Genomic DNA, 24,418 nt, shown 5'->3' with positions numbered 1-24,418 from the left:
TCTCTCACATCCTGTCTCTAATCCATCTGTAAATCCTATTGGCCTTACCTTCCAACCAGCTCTACAATCTGGGGGTTCCCCCTCTCTACTGCTACTCTCTGACCAACAGCAGCAGGCTCCTCGCCGGTCTGCCTCCTTCCATCCTGAGCACAGAGAACAATGCTGCCGCAGTCACCTCTGCCCAAAGGCTTCTCATGCCACGCGGGGTCCAAGCCAAAGTTCTCATGATCGCCTACAAGACCCACTGCACACTGGGCCTCATTCTGACATCACGTTGCACTGTACGCCCACCCCCACCCCCACCAGTCATTCTGCTCCAGTCACACCAGGAGCCTTCCTCAGGGCCTTTGCCCATGCTGACCCCCAAGGCCCCTTCCTCAAGCCTTCCTGACCATCGTCCTATGTAAACTTCAACTTCACACCCACCCTCTCCCTCGCACTGGCACTTCAACTTTGCGTTGACCACCCACCTGGCCAATTAGATGGCTTGTTCTTGTTTATTATCCATTTCTTCCAAATAGAACGGAAGCCTCATGGGGGCAAGAGCTTTTACCTCTTTCTCTTGCCACCAACCCCAGAGCCTCGCCTAGCAGGCAGCACGGATGCACTGCCCGTGCTGAAGAAGTGTGTGCACACGCCTTGACATCTCCTCTTCCCAACATAAACCACGACCAACGGGTTCTCCATGCAAGCTCTCCAACCTTTACACCATTAAAAATAAAACCAACTGGATATTTATCCATCCTTTCCTTCACAAGGTCTTTCATCTCCTGGTTGAGTCTAAATCACCTGAACTCGAAAGCCTCTTCTCTCTCTCTCTTTTTTTAATCGCTTTATTGGGGCTCATACAACTCTTATCACAATCCATACATACACCAACTGTGTTGAGCACATTGGGCTTGTGCCTCTAAAGAGATCTTATTAGATCACTGCATTTCTTCTTCTGCCTCCTCCCTCCACAGTCCCTCTCTCCCCCTTCAACTTAACCTACCTAAAAATAGTCTCTGGACTCCTAGAGCTACGTGAGAGCAGCACGCAAAGCGCCGCCCTGGACAGCGACCGTTCCCGCCCTCTACGCAAAGCCACTCGAGCGTGGCTGGCAGGCTGTCTCCCTCCCTCGGGGTCTGACGTCCGTCACCAGCACTCTGCCGAAGATACGCTTTGGAAAACCACCAGCGGCCTCTTCGTTGGCACACACACCTGGTGAATTTTCCCCGCCCTCCTTCTTGTGACCTCTCCAACGTGGCCCTGGTGACCCTCACACCCTCCTCCTCGACAGGCGTCACTCGCTTGGCCCCAGCGATGAGCGCTGGCCTGGGTCTCCTCTCGCTGATCGCTGATTAGGACAGCCCGTGCCAGTGCTCTCTGCGGCCTCCATGTCCCCGCACGGCCACCAAGTCCCTTTCTCCCCCAACCCGAAGCTTCACCCTTCGCTGCTCTGAGGACCACTCTCCTCTTGCAAGCTGCAATTCCTGGTGCTTCCCGGCTCTCCACCTGCAACGGCCTAGCGGGTTCATTGTCACCACAGAGTCAGTCTATCTGCTACGGAGCCTTCATCTGGCAACACGTCGGCTCTGCCTCCCGACTCCCAACCTGTTTCTGCCCCTGGACCTGCAGACTTCTTGGAAGCCTTCCTTTCCTTGACTCCCTACATCCAATCAGTCTGTAAGTGTCTTGGCCCCACTCCCAGGAACCTTAGTAACTATTGTTTCTTTTCCATTCCCATGGCCAGCCTCCCAGCACCAAGTCCTAGCCTCTCTCTCTTTCATCCCACGTTTCCTGTCCAGCATCGCCAGGTGCCTATCCTTACCTGCAACTCTGACCGCGTCGCCCCCCGCCCCGCATCCTTCCTTCGTGTACTATCCGAAGCCTCCAGAGGCGGTCATCTTTCTTGACTCTTTTTCAAAGCATTGAACGGTTCCCATCCCCTCGCCGTCCATCAACTATGTCCTGTGCTTTCCGCTCTTCCCCGACAGTTCACTAGGAAGTGACCCTGCCCACTTTCAAAAGCAGACCTCTATTCAAGGCTCCGTTTAAAATCCACACTCAGTCTTCCCCCTCCTCCCCCGTCACCCTCACGGCACTTTCCGCATACTTCCAGTTCTGTCCTCCCCTACTAAACATTTGACTCCTTAAGGATGAAATCTCATTTCCAAAATGTGCTGCTGTCTCTGTGTCTAGTGATAGCCGAGATCAGTGCAGCCACGGAATCCGGAGCAGACGATCACGCCATTGGTCTCACCAACTCTTGACTCGCCTTTCTCTCACTTGTCTCATTGCTCTGAGGAGGGCAGCTGACACACCAGTGAATCATAGGGGTGGGTAGCAGCCCCTTTACCTCGTCCCTGACCACAATGGAAATGCTTCTCGTGTTTTCCAAGAAAGTGTGATGTGTGCTATTTATTTCTGACACCTACCTTCAAGTCAAAACAAACAAAAATGACTCATTTTCTGAACACTATGCTGAAAGCAGACTTAACAGGCAGTGGGGTCAAGTGGAATGAACCAGGGACATAGTACTGAAGTGTGGAGGGCAGCCAGGGAAAACATGGGAGAAAGCCAGGAGAAACCAAATCAAGGTCCTCCCTCAGCTCCCACCTCTCTGGCTTCCTCACGTTGAAGCTGAGGTTCTAGCTTCTTGTGGCAGAAGGAAAACGAGCAGAAAGAGGAGGGACCGGCGTTACTGCACCCACATGTCCGTCTCTCGTCCTTTACTACCTAAATCCCCACTGAAAAGCTCCTGAAGGGCTATTAGGACGTTTGTGTGAGTAGGAACTACTGACAAAAGAAATTCTGCGGATGGCCCAGCATGGACCAGAGACCATGTCTAGCCCTCGGGGGTGGAGAATGTGACTTGCCCTCCTCATCTCTCCTCCTGACTGAGTCATTCACAGTTCGTGGAGGACACGGTAGCAGGGCTGGGGGCTGGGAACAGCATTGGCACGATATCGCTCCCTCTGACTCTTGCCTAGAAGGCAAACGCATATGGAGTTTGAGGGTCAAGACCTTAGGAGTTGATGAGAAAAAAGACAGGGGAGAGATCCGTTACAACGTGGACAGCTTTCCAGGGCCCATGAGGGCATGGCTTCCTCTTGAGCAAACTTTCAAGTGCTCAAACTCACTGCCATCGAGTTGATGCCAACCCATAGCGACCCTAGAAGGCAGGGTAGAACCGGCCCTATGAGTTTCTGAGATGGTAACTCTTTATTGGCGTAGAAAGCCCTGCCTTTCTCCCAAGGGGTGTCTGGTGGTTTCGAACTACTGACCTTGCAGTTAGCAGCCCAATGCATAATCGCTATGCCACCAAGAGTCCTTTGAGGAAGGATCTTATTAGGGAGAAGGAATATATCCTGTTTCTCCAAAGAGAAGTCTCCTGGATCCTGCCCACCAGTCAACTAGAGTGGTCACTCACTATACATCAGACCACAACGCCAAATACTGGGGAGATGAACTCAAATATTGGGAATAGAATTCAATCCCCCAGGAAATTTAGTAGCTTTATTCTACCACCACCCCAAAAAGGGAAAATAAAGTAAGTCGGAGGGATGGACCTCTGCTGACAAGAGGGTCATTATCCCAGAGGTCTAGATATGGGACAAAGAGTGCTATCTGGGGTGCCCCATAAAGGAAGTCACCTTCGCAGTAGAGCAAGGAATCCTCTGCTTTGATTTTCAGGTAAAGGTAATGGTAGGTTAGCCTTTCAGGGGATGAAGCCCCAACTGCCCATTTCTGTGGTGTAAACACTACCATGATGGCCAATTCCAAGATATAGTTTAACTGGCTCCCTACACACCTGAATATTAAGCAATTGCCTCTTATAAGTCGATATGAGCTGGCTCCAGTACTCCAATGGACAAGGTATACCCATTTCTGTGTGCCATACACACGCAAAGGTAGAGGGGGAGTGGAGGTAACATAAAGGCTCCTACTGAGCACCGTATGTGCCTAAGCTCATGTCAGGATGTGGGATGGGGACTGTGAGACACGAGGCAGTCACTACACTGGCATATGAACTACTTTACTCCTGACAGGGAATGGCTCACCCCCTTCCTGCCAACAGAAGCAGCAGGGGCCACCACTGTAAGGTGACTCTTAGTACCACGAGCCCAGAACTGCCTACTCCTGAAGATCCCTAGTCCTTCCTTTCGGTCCAACATGGGGCAAGTCCCTTGTCTTCCTCAGGGATGGAAATGGGCCGCCTGCGCTCCTCCTGGGAGCCTTCACAAACCGCAACGGAACTCTAACTTCTCTGCAATCCCCTCCTCTGGCCGAATGCTCGATCCCAGGCCAGATCAAAGAGCAGGTCAGGCCTCGGGTTGGCCCACATCTGACTTCTAGAAGGACCGGTTACGTGCTGCTCTCTCTTCCTTCCATCACGTGACTCCATAGAGGTGGGTCCAAGGAACATGGGTTCTGGGCAGAGGCCCTGGGCCACAGCATCATGGGGAAGGACCTTCAAGGCTCTGTGAGGGTACTCTGGCCTGAGGTGGGGGCCGGAGTCCTCTCTGCCTAGAGGCAGGGAATTGGACAGGCTCATTCCATGGAAGCGTCCGGGGCCCCAGTGGCTCTGGACAATGCCCATTGCACAAAAGGTGAGGCTTGGAAGTAAGGCAGAGTGTTTGCCCAACGACCCACCATGACCTCCTAGGAAACCAGGCGCTTCAGGATAGGCCTCGACATCCGCTCAGAGCTCTCAGCACAAGAGCCTGTGGAGAAGGGGCAGCAAGTGTCCACGCTGCTCCCTCTGAAGCACAGGTGAAGGGGGTCCCTGCCCTACACCCAAGCCTTGGACCCAGCCCAAGTCAGCCACTTCCCCAAACCCACCATCTATCCCCAGGGAGGGTGTCTTCTTCCCTCCCTGCAGCTGCCCGTGACTTGGTTTCCCCTGAATTTAGGAGGAGGGGTGGGGGCAGAGCCAGCTGCTCAGGCTCATCTTCTGCTCCCCAAATGGAGGTAGCCCCACACCACCTAGCCCCGTACTCAGACTCCACCTCTGCCTGGTTTCCCCTCTGCCAAGAGTCAACCCAAAGGACTGCCCACCCCTTTCTGGTGCCCCAAGGACCTACTTCCATCCTGCCCGACATGGTCCTGGGTGCTCTGATTGGCTGGGACTTTCTTGCTTTTCTCTCTCCAGTAAGTTCCACTGTCGCCCCTCTCTCCAGGGAGGAGCGCCCATCCGCCCACAGAGACAGGGAACTTTGTTCACCAGAACCTGCTTCCCACCCACGCTGGTCGGTCCCACCACCAGGACCCACACTCAGAAATACAGACATGCCCAGAAAGACCTTCCCAGGGCTAAACCCTCGGAGGCAAGGGAGCTTGTCTCTAGCTCCTCGGGGGCCTCTGGGAAGGCCCAGGAGGGAAGGAGTAAGGAGGATCTGTAGCTCAGCTCTTCCCAGCTCTTCCCTGTTCCTCCCCCACAGACCTCCCATGTGAAGACGGAGCTCCGCAGTCACTGGAAGCCTCTCCCTTCTGCCCAGAACAGCCACATGACACTCCAGCCCCACAAACCACCACCTCCAGGAAGCTCTCCCTGACTGGCCAAGGTGGCAGGCCTTGCTGCCCCCAGGGCTCTGAGCCCTTGGTGCCTATCCCCATTGCAGCGCCCACTGCCCTCTGGGAGGATGTCCTGTCTGTGTACGTGTCCCCTCCTTAGACAGTAAGCTCCAGGGCCCAGCCGAGCACCCAGCAGGCAGGAATGCAGGAAGATGTGGCTGACACAGGGTCTCTGACCAGCTCAAAGCAGCACCAACCAGTGACCAGTCAAGACCACAGTGGGGAGGGCAGAGGCGGGAAGGAGTGGATAGAACACACAGGATCAATGGTCCCAGGCTCTTACCTGCTACCCGGTGGGCCACCAGCCCTTCCAGATTCAATGGCTCTTCGTCTGGAGTTCGGGATGGGTCTGAAGCCCCCTCCTTTGGTGGGAGCTGAGGCTGTGAGGTGAGGCCCGGAAGAGAGGCTGGGGGCTGCTGGGGCCCTGGGGGGCTATGGGCATTTGGGAGAAAGGCAGACGAGGAGGTGGAGGAGGCTGGGCTCTTCGGACGGAAATTCTGGCTGGGCTGGTAGTCATAAGGCGAGAATGCCCTGCCCAGCGGGGTGGGCTCCAGGATGGCCCGTGGGGCCAGCTCAGTAGTGCCCAGGGAGTGCCCACTGGGGATGTAGCCCGACCTGGACTGGGTCAGTGGCTGGGATTGGCGGGTGGCTCCAGAGTAGGGCTGGGAGGAGAGCGGAGCAGTCCCTGGCCAGGCCCCCGGTACACTCTGAGACTTGTGGAGAGGGGCGGCCGCCGAGACGGGCTCCAGCTCCAGCATCAGCATGTTGAGGCCTTCGATGGACTGGTCGATCTCCTGCTGAGACGCTGCCCTCAGGGGGAACTCAGGGAGGCCAGGGGTGGGGGTCTCAGCCAAAGAATGAAGGCCAGGCCTGCTCGGCCCCAGACTCTCCAAGTGGGTTCTCTCCTGCTGCCGGGGAGGGGGGCGAGGCTGCTGCTGCCAGGAATTCAGTCCCCTCTGCACTGCCTCCCGGCTGCTTCCACCGCGGGCTGGAGCTGGGGGCTGCGGGGACTCGGTTTCGGGAAAGGACTGTGAGTGGAACATACTGTTGGGGTCCTGGCCAGAATGGGAGGTGGTCACCGGCTGAGGCCAGGAGGGGTGGGGCCCCTCCTGCTGGTGCCCGGCTAAACCCTCCTGCGCAGAGTAGGAGGGCCGCATGGGAGCATGGGGGCCAGCATGGGCAGGGGCCACTCGGCTAGCTGACTCGTAGAGATAGCCCCCACCATTGATCATGGGCTCCACGGGGTAGGACTTGTCTAGACCATTGGTCAGTGAGGACAGGGTGTCGGGGTAGCCCCCTTCACTGGTGTTGGTGACCCCATCCAGGGAGGAGAGCGTGCCCATGCTGCCCACACTGTGCCCGTCTTGGTTGGGCAGCTCATCGTCCAGGATGTCCGTCTCCCGCTCAGATGCCAAGGCCCCGTTGACATGTACCTGGGCTGGGACAACATGGCGGCCAGCGGAGGGCACAGCAGGGCCCCCAGCCTGACGGGCCCTGAAGTGCTGGCCGTGGGACATGGGGCCTGGCTTCTCGCGCTCTAAGCCAAAGCCACTGAGCAGGCGGTCTAGCTCCTGCTTCTCCTCGGGGCTCAGGGCAGCCGGGACGCTGGTGGGGCCGGGGGCCGGCTCATCAGTCTTGTCTGTCTTGGTGGAGGCAGTGGAGTTGCCCGAGTCGCTGCTGACAGAGAGCGTGTGCTCCACGTGGTTGGGGGTGGCCGAGAGAGTGGGGCGCGCGGTGCTGATGGCCCCAGTGCTGCCGTGCAGGGAATCCTTCTTCTTCACCTTGGCATAGAGACTGCCATCCAGCGGGCCCTGGGTGTGTCCCACCACCTCTGCAAGGGAGAAGGTCAGGGCGAAAGAGACATGAGTAGGGGCACAGGCACTGTCTGTTCTCCTGAGAAAGTTGCTAAGAGCAGGGCCACCCTTCCCAGGGCTAAGATGGGAGAGGGAGAGACTAAAGGGACCCCCACCCCAGGCTTTCAGGGAGAGGCAACGACTGGGCAGGGGAGCAATATGGTCAGTTCACAGCCTGGCTCGAGGATGTGACTAGCTACCTGGCCACAGACCCGTGGCTCCTCTCTGGGCCTCGGTCTCCTTGTCTGTAAAATGGGGATAAGTTCCGGACTCCCGGTGACCCCAAGCGCAACGGAGCAAAGCTCTGTGCCTGAGATCGGCTTTGGGAAGCACTGCTGTGGCCCAGAGAATTCCCACTGGCTTATTTTCAAAAGGAGATCTTAGGCCTTTCTTCCTAGTTGGGAAGCACAAGCTGGAGCCCGTTCAGCTCCAAAGAGACATGCACAAGGCTTCACGACTGCACCCGAGGGTACTGGCCGGAATCCAACCCTGGCCTCCTGCCTGGGTAACAGGAGATCTAGCCCCAAATTACCACTGCCCCATCAAAGCAGGTTAGAAGAGATGGACACACCAATATTCCAGGAGGTGGCAAGGGTGGATGAGTAGATGTGCGTATGTGCATGTGTGTTGAAAAAGCCCACAGCGGAGCCAGCCCATCACATGGTCACTACTGTTTGCTCCTAACTGATGACATCCCACTAAGAAGTAGGGGGGCGGTCTACACACACACACACACACACACACACACACACACACACACACACACACATATCCACGCCCCTCCAGGAATTCCCAGAAAGGAAGCCATGGTCTCAACCTCACATAGAGGTGTGGAGAGCCAAGTTTCTCCTCCCCGGGACAGCCTAGCAGGGCAGTGGGGGCGCGGGGAGGGGCTTCCCACTGGAAAGCAGGGCTGGGACTCTCTAAGACAAACTGGGTCTCAACTTCGACAGCTGGGTTTGTCTCTGGCTCCACACAAAGAATTTTCTGGAACCTTTCGGACAGAAAACACCATTTACCCCACCCGCGGCCACATTTCCAGGGTCTCTCTGGGCCCCCCTCCCCCCAGCCCTGCCCACTCCTCACCACCCCCGCTCAGCCCACACCTCCAAGCCTTGGATTGAAAGCAGCGGTCAGCCAGGCAGAAGCCAGCAAAGCGAGGTCCCGGAGACCCCCTGCTCTGAGTCAACCAAGGCCCCCAGAAGTGCTGGCCAAGCCTGCTCCACAAAGCCTGCAGGCCAGGGGTGAGGGGTGCCCTTCCCCTCAAAACGCCACCTCCCTTGGGGGTGCTGGAGCGGTGGGGCCTAGGGACTGGAGGGGGGCATCTTAGAGGTCTCCATCAGGAGAAGGCATCCCAATGTCCCTTTGTCTGCAGACAGCCCTGGGGCCCCCCGAGCAACACTTTCGCTGAAAGGAAAAAGTGAGCTGCAACCAGGGGCTCCTGGCCAACGGGCTGAGTCAGGAACGAAGAACTTCCCCCACCCAGGAGCTGGATGATTTCACACCCGGCACAGCTGGTAGCCCCGCCTGGGGGCCCAAGACACACACACACACATGCGCACGCGAGCAGGGACACCTCCCAGCCCTCACTCGAATCCAGGCCCCTGTGGGCAGGAAAAGAAGGCCCTCCTCCCACACACTGAACAATCCACCCAGCCCCGTGCCACCCAGCAGACACGGGCATCGGCACACATGCAGCCCAGAAGCCACCCAAATCACAGACAGACACATGCACTCACAAGGTACACCCATACCACAGCCCAAACCTCAGTGGGGAGCACATGTATGTGTGTGTGAACATGTGTGCATGTGTAAGTATGCGCACACACACAGAGAACATCCAATATTCAGTGAACACCTATTATGTGCCAAATCCAATGCTAGGCACTTTGCTCATGCATTCTCTCTACCCCTGGAAGAGTAGTGCTCTTGCTGTCTTACCCATGGCGACACGCAGGCCCTGGGACACACAGGCCCTGGGACCAATCACACAGGACCTGCTCAAGCTGGGCTTTAATATCAGAACTCATTTCTCTTGAAGGCCACCTAACTTTGAATATGGCAAACCGTCTCCGCCCCCCCCCCATCTCACACACACACACACACCAAGGAGAACAAACTCACAAAAGGCACACCCCCAAATACTTAAATTTAAACCCACACAAATTCAAAGGTGCCGACCATGCCCCAGGACCAAGCCTGAGGCCCGAAGCGGCAGCCTCTAAAAATAAATCCTCGGACAGAAGCCCAAGGCAAGAAACAAGTATACAGACAACCACAAAACATCCTGAGCAACACACACACACACACCACATACTCACCACCCACGTCACCCAGAGCTCCGAGAGACGCCCTGCACAGCTCACGTTGCCCCTACCCACACTCAGGGCAGCATCTCCACCCACAGCCACAGTGGCTCTGCCCCCAGCTGTCCCCAGAGCTGCGGGCTCTCAGCCAACAACCCGCCCCCAGCAACACTGGGCCCGGGGACACTGGCCCAGTGTCACAGCAGCTAGGGGATCCCAGGGAGGGGGACCGGTCTGAACTGGAAAAAGCTGGAGTCGTTTGACTAAAATGTGCTCTGAGTCCCTGCCACCCTGCCCCTCATGCCTGGGGCCCAGAAGAGGCCTCCTCCCAATTTGTCTGTCATCTCCCTAAGGGAGTCCAAGCCAGAGCAAGCCAGTGCTTCTGGGGTATAAAGAGAGGTGCTGAAGGGGAAAGAGGCTCCCCTCATGCCCCACTCCCCCACAGAACTGGGCTCCTTCTCCCAGACGCGCTTCACCAAGAGCCAGTCCAACAGACAGCAGCTGGCTGCTCGCAGACGGGAAACCTGTGAAGGCAGGAGCTTCTGTCCAGGAGAATGGGCACCCGCACACTCAAACCAGTGGGGGTCTGATGAGCTGCCTCTCCTTCCTTCCCGTGAGGCCTCGGCCACCGCTGATCTGAGAGCCCAGCCCCATCCCTGCACACTGGCCACACGGGCAGCCCTCTGGTTGAGGTGCGAGGGTGCTGCCTCCAGGCCTATGGTCACCTCTAATCCCCTCACCTCCTCACCTTCTCGTCCCTGCTCACACGGGCTCGGAAGGGGTCTATGAAGCAAAGGGTGGCATGTCCGGTGGCCTCTCTACAGCACTGGGACACAGAGGCCATTGAAGCAAAGATGAGAGCCGTCCTTCCCTGCCCAGAGAAAGCAGTCCTGTTCTGGGGCCTCACTCTGGATTCAGATCAACAGTATGGCGGCTTGGTACACAGGAGTAGACTGCCACACCTTTCTGCCCCAGAGCAGTGGGTGGGCTGGGCCTTCAGGGACTCCTTATCCACCACCTAAGATTTTGACCCTCTTGGCTATGTGCTGGGCTGCTACCTGCAAGGTCAGCAGTTTGAACCTAGCAGCCGCTCGGCAGGGAGAAGACGAGGCTTTCTGCTCCCGGGAAGACTTAGCGTCTGGGAAGCCCGATGGAGCAGTTAGTTGCGCCCTGCCCTTTAGAGTCGCTGTGAGTCAGGCTCGGCCCGGTGGGAGTGGATTTCGTTGGCCCTTTCTGAGTGGGCCGCCTCTTTACAGGTTCTAAAGACACCGCTACCAAGTTTACTGGGCCACCTGGGCGACCAGCTGCGGCGGCCGTCACAACAACAGCCACATGTGAGGCAGACTAAGTAAACACACTGGAGACGTGTGACCACAGGTCCCTTTACTGGGAACCCCTGGGAGTGTCTGCTGCTACTGCTGAATTCTTGGAAGATGCAGGTGCCACGCTCTGGGCCACCCAGTACTGGCGGCAAAGGCCAGCAGTCCAGGTGGCGCTGTACTATCACCACAGCAAGGGGAGATCGAGGACCCGGGCCAGGGTATGGGCATGACTCTGCCCCCCCGCCATCCTATCTGAAATGGAAGGTAAGTGTCCCTGACACCGACCCACCCACACACCCACACACACTGTTACACACACTCTCACCACCCAATCCACCTGTCCACCGCAGCCACATTAAAAGCTGGGACCACAAGAAGCCGGAACCACAAGACCGCAAGAAGCCGGAACACAGCATTGGCTTCCATCTATTAAGACAGGAAGGGCAAAAGAGAGAGAAGAGAATATGGCTTCCATCTATTAAGACAGGAAGGGCACAAGAGAGAGGAGAGAAGATGCCGGGGAAAGCGAAGAGAGAAAAGTCACGGGCTGGGAAGGTGGAGTGCAGGCTGTAGAGCCAAGCGACCACCAGCTCCATCTCAAAGTCCCAGGCTGAAACCATCTCAGGAGACAGGGAGTTGGACACCAGATGGGAGAAGACCGAGGGAGGATCTGACTGGTCAAGAGCCAAGGGCACTAGTCTGGGTGACGTCGGACGAAGGATGACCTACAGCAGGAACCTAAGTTCCAGGCAGTTCAGGATCCAGCTCCAGAGTGCCCAGGCACCAAGTCCACGTCCACCCTGACACCCTTGCTCCCTGCCCATTTTTCTAGGAACTTTGCGACGTCCGCACTTAGGTCAGGACCTCCCTTCCCTTGCCTGAGAATGTCTTCTCGCTCTTTGTAACAGCTGTTCGAAGCCCCAGACTCCACCCTTGACAGTGAGCCTGGTTGCACCAAGGGGCCCCAGTTCCACAACGGCCGCCATCCAGATGTGCGAGTCATGCTTTTGGAAAGTGCTGAGGAAAATCCCCAGCTGACTTGGATACAGATCCGCAACCTGAGGCTTCTTCTCCGAAACAAAGCAGAGGTGCACACACAGAGGTGCCAGGAGGCAGGAACGAAGGGACGCGCCCATTGGATACAGGCCACCAGCAACACATGGACCACAAGCGGGGTGCTCGGGGCCTATGACCTTCGATTGGTTTTGCGGTTCTCATGTCCCTGCGACACCCTTCCTCCGAGAAGCTGTTCAAAGGGCAGACTCCAGGACCCTACCTACTTCTACGATCCACCACCAGGCTGCCACTTTGCCAGACGACGGTGCTGGGAACCACGGGGTCTGTATTTCCAATAGCAGCAAGGTCACCTATGTCAGTGGCGTTTGCAGAATGAGATAGACAAGGAAGAAAGACCTGGTGGTCTACCTGCAGGAATTACCAGAAAACCCCTATGGACCACCCCAGGGCCGAGTCCCTTCCAGGACTGTAGTGAGTACCACAGGCCAGAATGCATTCTAACTGCACCGGAGAGCAGCCACTGTCCCAGAGCAGACCAGCATGCATGAGGATGTGCCAGCCCCGAGACTGTTTCCTTCGGTTGTGTGCTGAGTCACCGTACATGAGAGAGGACGCCACAGCCAACCATGGCAATGACGGCTCTAAGGTTTCACTCAGAAGTCTGGGGTGGAGGCAAGAAGGAACATTTTAACTAGCCTTCCAGGGGTCCTGGCACACACTGGGGGGAGGAACATCTTGAGAAACCACTGACCCTGGTGATCTATATACTTCGGACCCCGGAATTAAGGATGTAGGCTTCTCCCAGCAAAAGGAAATGGGATGATTTCACGTATTTCGATTTCCGGACTGATGGCCCAAGAATAAAAGGTACCGACTTGGTTGATGCAAACCAGTCCAGTCAAGGTCTATTCCGAACAGGGAGTGATTTATTAAGGTTTTCAACATGGGGCCCTTCATGATAAAAAGCCCTTTGGGTCTACGTCCAGCAGAACAATTCATTAGAATGCCATTACCCAGAGCAGCGATGACCAACCACCATGGAGGAAAATCAATTTGGTGCCACTAGGAAGAGGCAACTTGCCCACCCTGGGCATAGGCTGTTTGGAGGCAGACGGAGGCCCCCAGGAGGCAGGAGGGCATCGGAAGCCCTCCAGGGTGGGAGTGGGCTATGTAAAAGCCCTGAAGAGCATTCAGGAAGGGAGGCAGGTGGGCTTGGCAGCAAGTATTGACAGGCTCCACGGGAACAAATACTGATCAGGAGACCCCTCTGGTCACAGACCCTATCCACCCAAGTCACTGGGCAGAGACCAGGGCAGGGCTGAGCCCAAGATTGAGGCGAGCTCTGTTCCCAAACCACAGGTTTTGTTTTTACCGGGTTTGTTTTGGTTTTTTAAACTGTGTATTTTAACATAAGCGAATTTTTCAAAAAATTAAGGGGGGTGGAATTAATGGATTAAACAGTCATTAAGTAGCCGGGTGGCACAATGGTGAAGCGCTCCGCTGCTGATGGGAAGGTAGGCGGCTGGGGCCCACCCAGGGCCGTCCCCCCAAAATTAGTGCCTAAGAAACCCTCTGGGGCCACTCCACTCTGTCCCCCAGGGTTCTTATGACTTCAAATGGGCTCGGTGGCACCTAAGACAATTAACACATCATCTGTCAAGTCAGTTCCTCAGGCGACAGCGATTCCGTGGACCACATGTACCCCACCCCCGGTAGCCATCAGCCCCCCTCCCCCCCAGCTGCTCTGAAAAAGGCTAGGCCAGGGCCAGAGGACTGGGGTGGGGATGGAGAAGGGCAGGGAGGGTGCCAGGGATGCGGTTCTGAAAGGAGACAAAGAAGTGCCCCCTCCCATTCCATCCCCGTAGCCAGCCAAACCCCCACTCAGATGAACATCCCCATCCATCGGAATGGCCACGGCAGCTTGCATCGCACACTTAACCTGAACCTGAGCCTTCCTGGAGTCTGATAGGTGGAGACTGGAGTGCTGACTTGCAGATCTGTTGAATGACAGGACTTAAGACTTAAGTGGCTGAAGCTAGGTCTGCATATCCAGGCACTCTGAACCCCATCCCCCATGTTACACTGGTCAGTGATGCCTCTGATCACCCATAGGGTCTAAAGCCCAACCCCCGCTGGACATGTCTGCCTCTGGAGGCTCAATGTCACTGTCTTCATATCCAACCTCCCCCCTCCCCGCTCCGCTCTATTCTTACTGGACTATTTATATGTTCGTTCCCACCCTGCCTCGCTATTCCCTCATCTGAAACGCCCTTCCCCACCCCACCGCCTACTCCCAAGCGCCCTGGAAACCTCCTTGTTCCTCCTTAGATGCAGTCTGACCTTCTTTGGGAAGCCTCCCTTGCCATGGCCCCATTTAATATAGTTCTCCCTGTTTCCCTTCACCATGTCCCTGCTGTCCCCCTACTGTGACACTGGTCACACACTGGATGGACATTGTTATCTTTCTCCAGAAACTGAGTCCTCCTTGGAAAAAGGCCCTTCTCTTCTTTTCTCCTCTCCCTGCCTCCCTCTCTCCCCAAACAGAGCCATCATCCCGGGGCCCATTTGAACAACGCATCTTGAAGTTCCGTGTTCAAACACATTAGGTGATAGACAAATGTTTGCGGCCTGGCATGAAACAATGCAGAAAGCTTGATCGCCCTGTCAGCCACCAGGTCTCCTCCCGCTGTCATTCAGAGAGGTGGGAAATCAGGGGTTCCAGGTGTGCCCCAAGGTACTCCCAAAAAGGAAAGGGAAAAGCAGCAACCAAAATATCACGATTATAGTGTCCCCGAGAATCAGCAGCATGGGTGAAAGTCGCCGTAAGCCGGATGAGCTGTGCGCCCCTACCTAGCCATATTCCAGGCCAGGGCACAGACCACAGACCCCCTGGTATGTCTGATTTGAGCCCTGGGCTCATTTCTTAGAACATGCACAACTGTGTAGTTTTTCGCATAAGAAGTTTTAGGGAATTGATGGACAAGAAGATTCATGTTCTTTGGTGGCCCTCATATCAAGACGTATTCAAGCTAGCATGCTGGTGGTGGGGATCCCTCTGGGATTACCCCAGGCTTCTGGAAAGCCCACCAGAGCTTCTATCCAAGAGAAAATGGGAGAGCTGGGCAGCTGGAAGCACTAGAGAAATGGCCCGGGCCAGAGCAACACACTGGGTTTTAACTTGCCAGGAGAGGGGTGTGCTGGGAGCAAAAGGGCGGTGGGGATCTTCAGCTCAAGGCTGGAGCGTGACCTGGGGTCCTCCTGGGACTTGGTGACATCAGCAATAGGGATCTGCCATGGTTGCTCTGTCTGTGCCAGAGCCCTGCCCGGCCCCCACCCGCGCTTTCCCACCCATTTCCATCCGGCCACAGACTGAGGCCGCCTTTGTTCAACATGGCTCACAGAGTGCTCTGAAACTTCTGTCAAGAGGAATGGGTTTCCTCAGAGGCTCGGCAGAATTGAGGACCGAGGAGAAGTCTCCAAAGCTCTGATGGAGACCCACCCAGGGAGGCCACAGCCTGCGATGGAAAGTGGGGCAAGTGATGGGTGCAGCAAAGGTTTGCATCCCTGACAAGCGTCAGGTCTCAGATGCCCGCTGACGGGCTGGGGGCAGAGCAGTCCAGACAAAATGGTACCCCATCTGTGCTTCTTCCCACTTCTTCGGTGGCCTCAGAGAGCCCTCACCGGGGTCCCGAGGGAACAGAAAAGACCATGAATCTTTTTGAGGCTGTTAGCAAACCCTTCACAGGTGGCTCTGCCCTCCGGTACAAGGGACCTTGTCAGTGGAAGCCACAAACTTGTCTCTGTGGGCTCCGGGAGGGCGGGTGACCAGTGGGCTCCTCCTGGCAACCTCCCACATTCCACTGGGCCCGAGAAAGAAAGAGTGGGCACGAGGCCCAGTGTCCGGTGGAGCCCAAGTCTGAATGTCAGTCTATGGGCCAAGAGGAACCAGAAGAGGAGGCAGTCCGCACTCCAGTCCCAAGGGAAAACAATGCCCTCTCCCCCAGATCCCAAAGATGGGCTGGACCAAGGGAGTGTGTCAAAAGCCATGGGGATCTCGGTGGGGGGGGGGTCACTTAATCCTGGCCCACCCTCATTGTCCAGATGGAGCAGAACAGATGACCGTGGAACCACCCAAGGTCACAGCGAGAAAAAGTACAAGTGGGCTCATCTCCCAGGCTCAGAGTTCAGGGCCCTTCCCCTAAAGGGCTTCATGGTGAAGCTGGCTGAGCCAGCCCAACTGGGAAGGTTCTCCGTTCACGGCTACAGACGGACATCTCAGAGCAGCAGACTGCACAGAACTCCAACAAGGGACACTGATGAATGTGTCCCCAGGACACCATCATATTTCAAACCATGCCCGACCCCGCAGAGACGGGGAACAGGGACTGAAAACCTGACTGTGGTTTTTATTCCAGACCCTCGGGCCTGGAAGGAGAGGCTGGCTCCGGCCAACGCACAGCCCGCCACGGGGCAGGGTACACGCGAATGCTCCAGGGCTTCAGCCTGGTACTCCCACCTGCCTGCCTGCAGCCTATCCCAGACCGGGCCATCGCAAGCAGACACAGGACAGTTCAAATAGCTCCCAGACCCACAACAACCCCAAGCCTTTCTCTGCCAGGCCAGGGCGCCTGCTGGGCCACTCAGCTCCCTGGCCAGAGCACAGAGGGACCCGCCAGGAGCCCTGCCCAAGTGCAGAGAAGCCATGAATGGGAACTCACGGGAGGCTGGCGACAGAAGGTTGGCACCGAGGGGTCAGGAAGACCAGCCACAGAACAGGGGTGCCTGAGGGGCGCCGCGCTCATCCAACGCAAACCCACCACCCCACAGGAGTTACAGCAGTTCAGACACCCAGTCCCAGCCCACAGGGCTCTGACCTGTTCTAGGGCAGCGCCTTCCGGAGGGAGACAGACAGCAAGGTCAGCCACACGCAGCGGCCACCAGCCACAGCCTCACACAGCCCACACTCCCTCCTCCCCGGAGGCACTGGGGTCCTCAGCATTTGGCAGGCCCCCCACCTCCTCATCCCAGCAGAGAAGCCATTCAAGAACAAGGAAGCACACGGATGAAAACCCTGCCTGACAGGCACTTACCCTCTGGCCCAAGAGGGAAGGCAGAGACGAAGAACTGCTCCAATCGGATCCCTGTCCCTTGTGCGTCAAGTTCAAATAAACCCCCTATGGTTGCAGCTCCAAGCGCGGTCTGTGTCCCACTCGCTGGCTCGGACTGTCAGGGGTGGGAGGAGCCAGTGCCGCCTGCCTGCCCGCAGCCACACACCCTGCGCCGCCCCGCCCCGCCCTCACGCCCTGGGCTCGCTCACTCCCACCCCCTCTGCTCTCCAGGCTGTACTCAGCTTGTAGGAAGCCAGTAGGAGAAACTGTCTGTAATTTCAGCCAGCTGGGTCCCCAGGGTTTCACTTATCATCCTGTAGTTATGCAGCTCTTAAATGACATCACAGTGGCTTCCCAAGCCCTCCACGCTGAGGAGGAGAAGGTGATATGGTCACTCCCAGCAGAGCCTCGGAGCTCCAGCCTAGCCCAGTCCCAGCCTGGTCCCAGCTCAGCCCAAGCAAGCCCAGTCCCAGCCTGGTCCCGGCTCAGATCAAGCCCAGCTCTAGCTCAGCCCAATCTCAGTCCCAGCTGAGTACAAGCTCAGCCCAAGCCCAAACCCAGAACCAGCCTGGTCCCAGCTCCAGTTCAATCCCAGCCCAGGGACAGCCCCCAAACAGCACCCTCCCCATGGGAGCCCTATCCCAGGGCAGCTCTGCCCAGGACTCAGCTGCCGCCCATTGTCAGCACAGTCCCTGTCCCAACACAGCTCAGGCCTAGCCCTGGCCCAGCCCAGCTCCAATATGCAGAGGCGGTGGGAAGAGAACATGGAAGCACAGTGAGCCTAAGTGGGGAGCAGAGGGGAGGGAGTTTGAGGGTGCGAGTGGGAAGGGAGGGCGTTCCTTACATGGGTACTGAGATTTATTTCCCCAAAATTTTCCACATTTTTTTCCATTCTCAGCAAATGAAAGGCAGAACAGATGACAACAATTTTCCAGCTGCTGAACTGTAAGGTGGAAATCTTTCCCACCCACCCCCTCCTCTTCTCCTCCTCCCCATCCCTCTCCCCAATGGGCAGAGTCTAGGAGCCAGGCCACTTCCTTGGCTTGAGAAAGGAAAGAGAAAGAAAGAAAGCCCCTGGACTCCCACATCTCATTCAGGAAAGTGCCCCAGCAGTAAGCCGCAGGACCTGTCAGGGCAGCTAGGCGGGTGGGGTGGGGTAGGGGGGAGTGTTAGAAGCCCCCCAGAAAAGTTCTCAGTGCACAACTCCGGATTTCTGATGCAGCTACCTTGATCATTTTTCAAAGCCTAGCCCTTCCAATAACAGCCATGGAGACCCTCCACGAGATGGACAGATACAGAGCCACCAGGTGGACTCTTCACAGGCCACGGGTCATGAAGGTGGCACCGAACCACACAACCCTTCATTTGTTCCACAGAGGTTGCCTGCCAAGATAGGTTGGCCTGACACAGTCCACAAGGACAACGTTCTACATCTGACTGTGTTGCGTGGCCACTGGGGCCTTACAGGCTTGTGTGCAGTGATTGCCCTCGCCCCGTCCAGAGCCAAGAGGTGTGGAGAAAATGCAGACAGAGAGGGGTCCCATAAGTCCCAAGGGCCCACAGATCATGTGAACCCCAACCTCTACCACCCCAAGACCAAAAGGAACTAGCTGGTGCCCAATGGCCATAGGCAACGGCTCTAAAAGGAATCGCGGCCCTCGCTGTTGAAGCGCACAAGCGAGAAGACAGTAGTTCTCAAACCAATTGTGGTGATGGCTGGCCCACCCCTCTTTATGCGATTGAGCTACTGATTTGTATGCTTTGTGAATTATATGCCAATAAAATTGTTGGGAAAATAAAAATATAAAAGTCCTGGATAGACTGGTAGAAAAAAGTGGAACAAATTTCAAAATCATAAAATTTTAAAAAAAAGTTAAGACCAGGCTGACTGGTCACACACAGAGAGACAGGTGGAACGTGAGAGACCATGACCTCTAGTCACCCTTCAAGCCTGGAACTGAACTCCCTCTGTGGCTCAGCTTTCAGACACATAGCAGAGAGGTCTAGAAGGTGAACAATAACACAGGGAGGTGCCTACTCCTTAGAACAGGGGTACTCAAACTTTTAAAACAGGGGCCAGTTCACTGTCCCTCAGACCGTTGGAGGGCCGGACTATAGTTAAAAAAAAATATGGACAAATTCCTATGCACACGGGACAAGTCGGCTGCTAAGCAGGACAGGCAGCGGTGGCAAAAACACCCGGCGGGCCAGATAAATGTCTGGCCCTAGTTTGAGGACCCCTGCCTTAGAACAATGAACCATACAAGATTAAAAAAAACACCTCGCTGCATCCAGTGAATTACGACTCCTAGTAGCCATATCCGAACAGAGCAGTGCTGCTCCTTCGGCTGTCAATCTTTAAGGGAGCAGAAAACGTATCTTTCTCCAGCTGGTGGGTTTGAACTGATCTTGTGGCTGGCAGTGCAACTCAAAATCCACGACACCAGCAGGGCAGCAATGAGAACGGAAGCCACGGGAAAGAAGGATAGATGGGGGGTCAGTGAACACAGGGAGGACATGGGCAGAGGGCTGTGACATGTGGGGTCTGCAAACCCCACACATGTTGTTACGTCACGTCAACAAAATGGGTGTGAACTGTTGAACGGAAAAATCCATCTGCTTTGTAGACTTTTACCCAACCAAGACATAACTGTGAGACCTTAAACTAAGAAGAAGAAAAAGTGCCAGAATACATCACAAGGTCGCCACGAGTCAGAGGCAACAGCTCAATGACAACAATAACCACTTGGGCAAGGCCAGTAGACACCTGGCCAACGTATTGATCTGCCAGGCCACCTGAGATGCCTCTGATTGACTGGCTATTGGTATTCCATTTGGCGCCATCTGGGAAAATCATGAATGAGAGACTTACCCTTCCTCGTGCGTGCCAGCATTGTCCACCCTCAACCCCAACCACCTGGTCCGGAGGCAGCCAAAAAGCACAGGGCTGCCTTCTAGTTCCACTAGTACCCTAGAGCAGTCGTTCTCAACCTGTGGGTCATGACCCCTTTGGGGGTCACCTGATTCATAACAGTAGCAAAATTACAGTGATTAAGTAGCAACAAAAATAATTTTATGGTTGGGGGGTCACCACAACCTGAGGAAGTGTATTTAAAGCGGGGGTCCTCAAACCACGGCCGACGTGCCACACGCGACCCGCCAAGGACATTTATCCGGCCCACCGGGTGTTTTTGACCCATTTTGGTTTTTACTTCAAAATAAGGTATGTGCAGTGTGCGTAAGAATTTGTTCATAGTTTTTTTAAAACCACAGTCTGGCCCTCCAATGGGTCTGAGTGACAGTGAACTGGCCCCTTGTTTAAAAAGTTTGAGGACCCCTTAATAAAAGGGTCACGGCATTAGGAAGGTTGAGAATCACTGCCCAAGAGTGTCCTAAAAACTGCCCAGTGAAATTCCTAACAACAGGACACCAAATCCCAGCCCTCCTTTGCAGGTTGTTTGTGACTTTGTTTGCCTATCAATGAAATCTCTCAGCCCAGCTGGCTGCCTCCCAGCAGCACCTCTTTGCCCGGGCCCCAGTGAGCTAGCCACCCCACAGTGCTTATGCAGACAAGGGCCTGCCAGGGGCTGCAGCCGCCCCACCCACCTCGTGCCTAGGTCTCTCACAGCCAGTGTTGGCACTGCAGGCTCGGGAGGCAGTGCCATGCCAGGTTCAGGCCACGGACCTTTGCCAAGGACCAGGAAATCAGACACCTCCGGCCTCCCCTCTGCACTGCGGGCCCCACACTCAGGGCTGCTTTGCGGGGCGAGAGTGAAGGAGGAGAACCCGTGGCAGGGCAGAATGGCCTCGGGGTCTGGTCTACCTGCACCTTGACTGGTGAGCCGAGAAAGCGTGGGAGGGTCCCAGCCCAGGGCTCAGGGCCCAAGACCCTGGAAAATCATCAAGAAAACATTCTACGCTCCTCGGACCCTTTCGAAGTTTCGTCCTCAGAGTGCGCTGGAAAGCGGATGGCTGCAGATAGATTGTGCTTAAGGTTGTACAGCTTAGCATTTGTTTTCTTTCCCTCTGGACCCAGTTTTGGCTTCTTCTCGTGTGTGTCATGGTCCCCTGGTTTGGAGCAGGTTGTGCTCAAGGGTCGTCACCTTGAAAGCTCACAAGTAGTCTATTTCTATTGCATCATTCGGTAACTCTACCGGGTGGATCCGAGTTCTTCTTTTAAGCCACTCCCTGGTCCCTGTCTTTTCCACTCACTGGCCTGACTAAGTATAGGGGGGCAAGGAACAAGTCAACCGTCTCCCACAGGAGAGCCCTCCAGCCACTGAGCACGCTGTGTGTGTCCTCCTGAGTCTCCCTGTTGACAAACGCCCTACTTCCCTGAAGCTCCCACAGGCTCCCCGCCCTTGCCATCACCACCTTGAGCTCCCTCTTCCAGTGGCTCTCTGTCATGCTCGAGCAGGACACCAACAAACAGCCCCGGTGGCTCTTGGGTCCATAAGAAGTCCAGCAGGCCCATCAGTTCCCCCTGCTACAAACCACGCCTTGGATGAGGGCACCCTAAGGTTACACCAGACCCTTGGCGCTCAGTCACCTCAGCATCTTCAGGGATGGAGGGCCAAGCAGACGATGCTTTGAAGGTGGTCACCACTACTAACCAAACTAATGTAGCCCTGAGCCAACCACTGAGCCTCTCTGAGCTCCAGTTTCTCATCTGTAAACCGACCTTCCCAGCACTAGCATCGAGAAGGCTGTGAGGACCAGGGACCACATGGAAACCATGCACACGGCCCTCCACACAAGGGGGTCGTGGGCATACACAACCACTGAGTATCTGCTCCTCCCTCCTCCTTCCCTAACCTGGCCTTGCAGTGAACGGTACCTGTGACCCTATCTCACTGGGCCCATGTCTCATACCTGGATGCTTAAATTCAAGGCATTATCATTTGGTTTGTCCTTTCTCTGCGTGCACCCCGCCCCCCACCCCCACCCCGCATCGTGGCATCAGATCTTCTGCAAAGAAAAAGGGTCAGATGAAACAGCCCCCAATCTGAAGTTGAGCTGTCCAATGCACGGTCAATATCAAGACCTATTCCTTCACTGCCACTCCCATTCCCACCTTCAGAAGTGATGTCCCCCACCCAGGGCCAAGAGGACAGAAGGACAGGCTGTCTCTGCTATCTACACAAACCACCAAGGATTGGGGGTCTGGAAGGGGGCATGTGGAAGGGGCAGGTCTTGTTTGCAAAAAGCATGTGCTCAACGTGACTCTATTTTCTATTTGGAAAACTAACACAAATATCCCCCCACACACCTCCACCTGCACCCCATCACGGCATAAAACAGATGACAGAAAGGGGCTGGGGGAAGAGGGGCAAAGTTAGTACCCCTCCATCCCAACCGGAAGGGGCTGGAAAGCTACAAGACTTCCCCTGGGGGAAGTGGGCACCCAGGCACACCTCAGGATCTAATGACCGAGCAGCTTCAGGAAACATTTGACCTGGGGGCAGGAAGATCAGCCCCCAGGGCATCTTTGAGACCTTGGCTTGGGCAAGGAAACTCTAGCCCTGGGCAATTCCTAGACTCCTGGAATGGTTGACCTACAGGAAGTCCTGGAGTTTGCAGACCCAACTCGCCCATGCCTGGTTCCCTTCAACAGACCCAGGGAGAGGAAAGGTCCCCAAAGTCATGCCGATGGTCAGTGCTGGAAAGGTGACCGCCTCCAGGGCTCGATCCCCTGCAAACAGCACTTGCTGCAGCCCAATCGGGTCGGATACTCTGACGGGTGAAGGTGAGGTTTGAAGGTCTTGCTGAGCAAAGAAACGCAGGGCGGGCAGGGCCAGGCTCTGAGAGTTCCCTGAGCCCAGGCCAGGAGCCCGAGCGCCAGGATTACTCAGGAAGGGAATTGTCAACTCTCAGGCAGATGTCTGAGTTGGATGAGGGTCTGGGTATCTCCCTGCTGCCTCTCCCCACCCTTACTGCCTGGAGGTGGACACAGTTCAGCAGCCACTTGAGGGAGGATCGAGAGAGAGGTCATGAGGCTTGAGGAGCGTCTTGTGGGTTGAATCGTGTCCCTTGAGAACACAGGCTGAATTCCGCCTTCGTGGAAGAGTCCAGGTTTGGCTTCTGTGCAATGCATGTCATACACTGCCACCATTCATCTGCCAGCAAAGGTTAGTGTGGGCTGATGCTGGGGCAGCGCTCTCAGCAGAGCGTCCAGACCAACACAGACCAGGAAGAACGGCCTGCAATGTGGACTACAATGGCCCAGACCACAACTGACCACGAGGATGGGCCAGCACTGACCGAGCAGTGTTCTGTTCTGTGGCACATGACCGTGAGTGAAGGGCAAGCTCCAGGGGAGTTCACCACCCCCCACCAGGACCCAAGTTTGCACCTTTGTTTGGGAACAGGCTTTTTGAAGGTGTTTATCCGTTGATGTGGTCCTATCAGAGCAGAAAGGGTCCTAAGCCAATCTGAAGGTTGTCACCGTGGATGTGGTGGACTCATAGCTACCTTAAGTACCACAAAACAAAACACCGCCCAGTCCTGCATCACCCACTCCATCGTTGCTATGTTTGAGCCCATTGTTGCAGCCACTGTGTCAACCCTTCCCGTCGGGGCTCGGCCTCCTTTTTGCTGTCCTTCCACTTTACCAAGCATGATGTCTTTCTCCAGGGACTGATCCCTCCTGACCACATGTCCACAGCCAGGGAGACAGTCTCACCATCCTTCCTCTAAGGAGCAGTCTGGCTGTACTTCTTCCAAGACAGAATTGCTAATTTGGCCATCCCCGGTACTTCTCTTAAGCAACACCATAATTCAAACGCATCAATTCTCCTTCAGTCTTCCTTACTCAATATCCAACTTTCACATACATAGAGACTTAAAATACCACAGTGTCGCTCCGGAGCGCCTTAGTCCTCAAAGTAAAATCCTCACTTTCCACACTTTCAGGAGGCTTGTGCAGCAGATGTGCCCAATGCAATGTGCCCTTTGATGTGCTGACTGCTGCTTCCATGAGCATTAATTGTGGGCCCAGGCAAAACAAGAATCCTTGACAACTTCATTTTCTTTTCTCTGTTTAGCACGATTTTATCTATTGGCCCAATTGTGAGGATTTGGGTTTTCTTTACATTGGGTTGTATTCCAAATTGAAGCCTGCAATCATCCGTGATCTTAATCAGCAAGTGCTGTGAGTCATCACTTTCAGCAAAGTTGTGCCACCTGCAGATGGCAGGTGGTTAATAAGCCTTCCTCCAATCCTGACACCAAACTCTTCTGTATAAATGTAGTTTCTC

The 24,418-nt window shown here is 55.6% G+C and overlaps 1 protein-coding gene across 10 annotated transcripts in view; it reads right to left on the bottom strand.

The window, feature by feature from the left end:
- The window catches only part of TNS1 (tensin 1), a 191,668-nt gene that overhangs the window by 41,421 nt on the left and 125,829 nt on the right, over positions 1-24,418 (bottom strand). For 9 of the 10 annotated variants that reach the window (XM_075528907.1, XM_075528909.1, XM_075528908.1 and 6 more), the window contains exon 17: positions 5,840-7,387. In XM_075528907.1, coding sequence (XP_075385022.1) covers positions 5,840-7,387 — 1,548 coding nt within the window. Of the gene's footprint in view, positions 1-5,839; positions 7,388-20,991; positions 21,037-24,418 lie in introns of all 10 variants that reach the window. The other variant, XM_075528917.1, reaches the window with a different exon arrangement.

The sequence above is a fragment of the Tenrec ecaudatus genome, chromosome 13, assembly GCF_050624435.1.
Source record: "Tenrec ecaudatus isolate mTenEca1 chromosome 13, mTenEca1.hap1, whole genome shotgun sequence".
NCBI classification, from domain to species: domain Eukaryota; kingdom Metazoa; phylum Chordata; class Mammalia; order Afrosoricida; family Tenrecidae; genus Tenrec; species Tenrec ecaudatus.
This window is presented reverse-complemented; position numbering and strand designations above follow the sequence as displayed.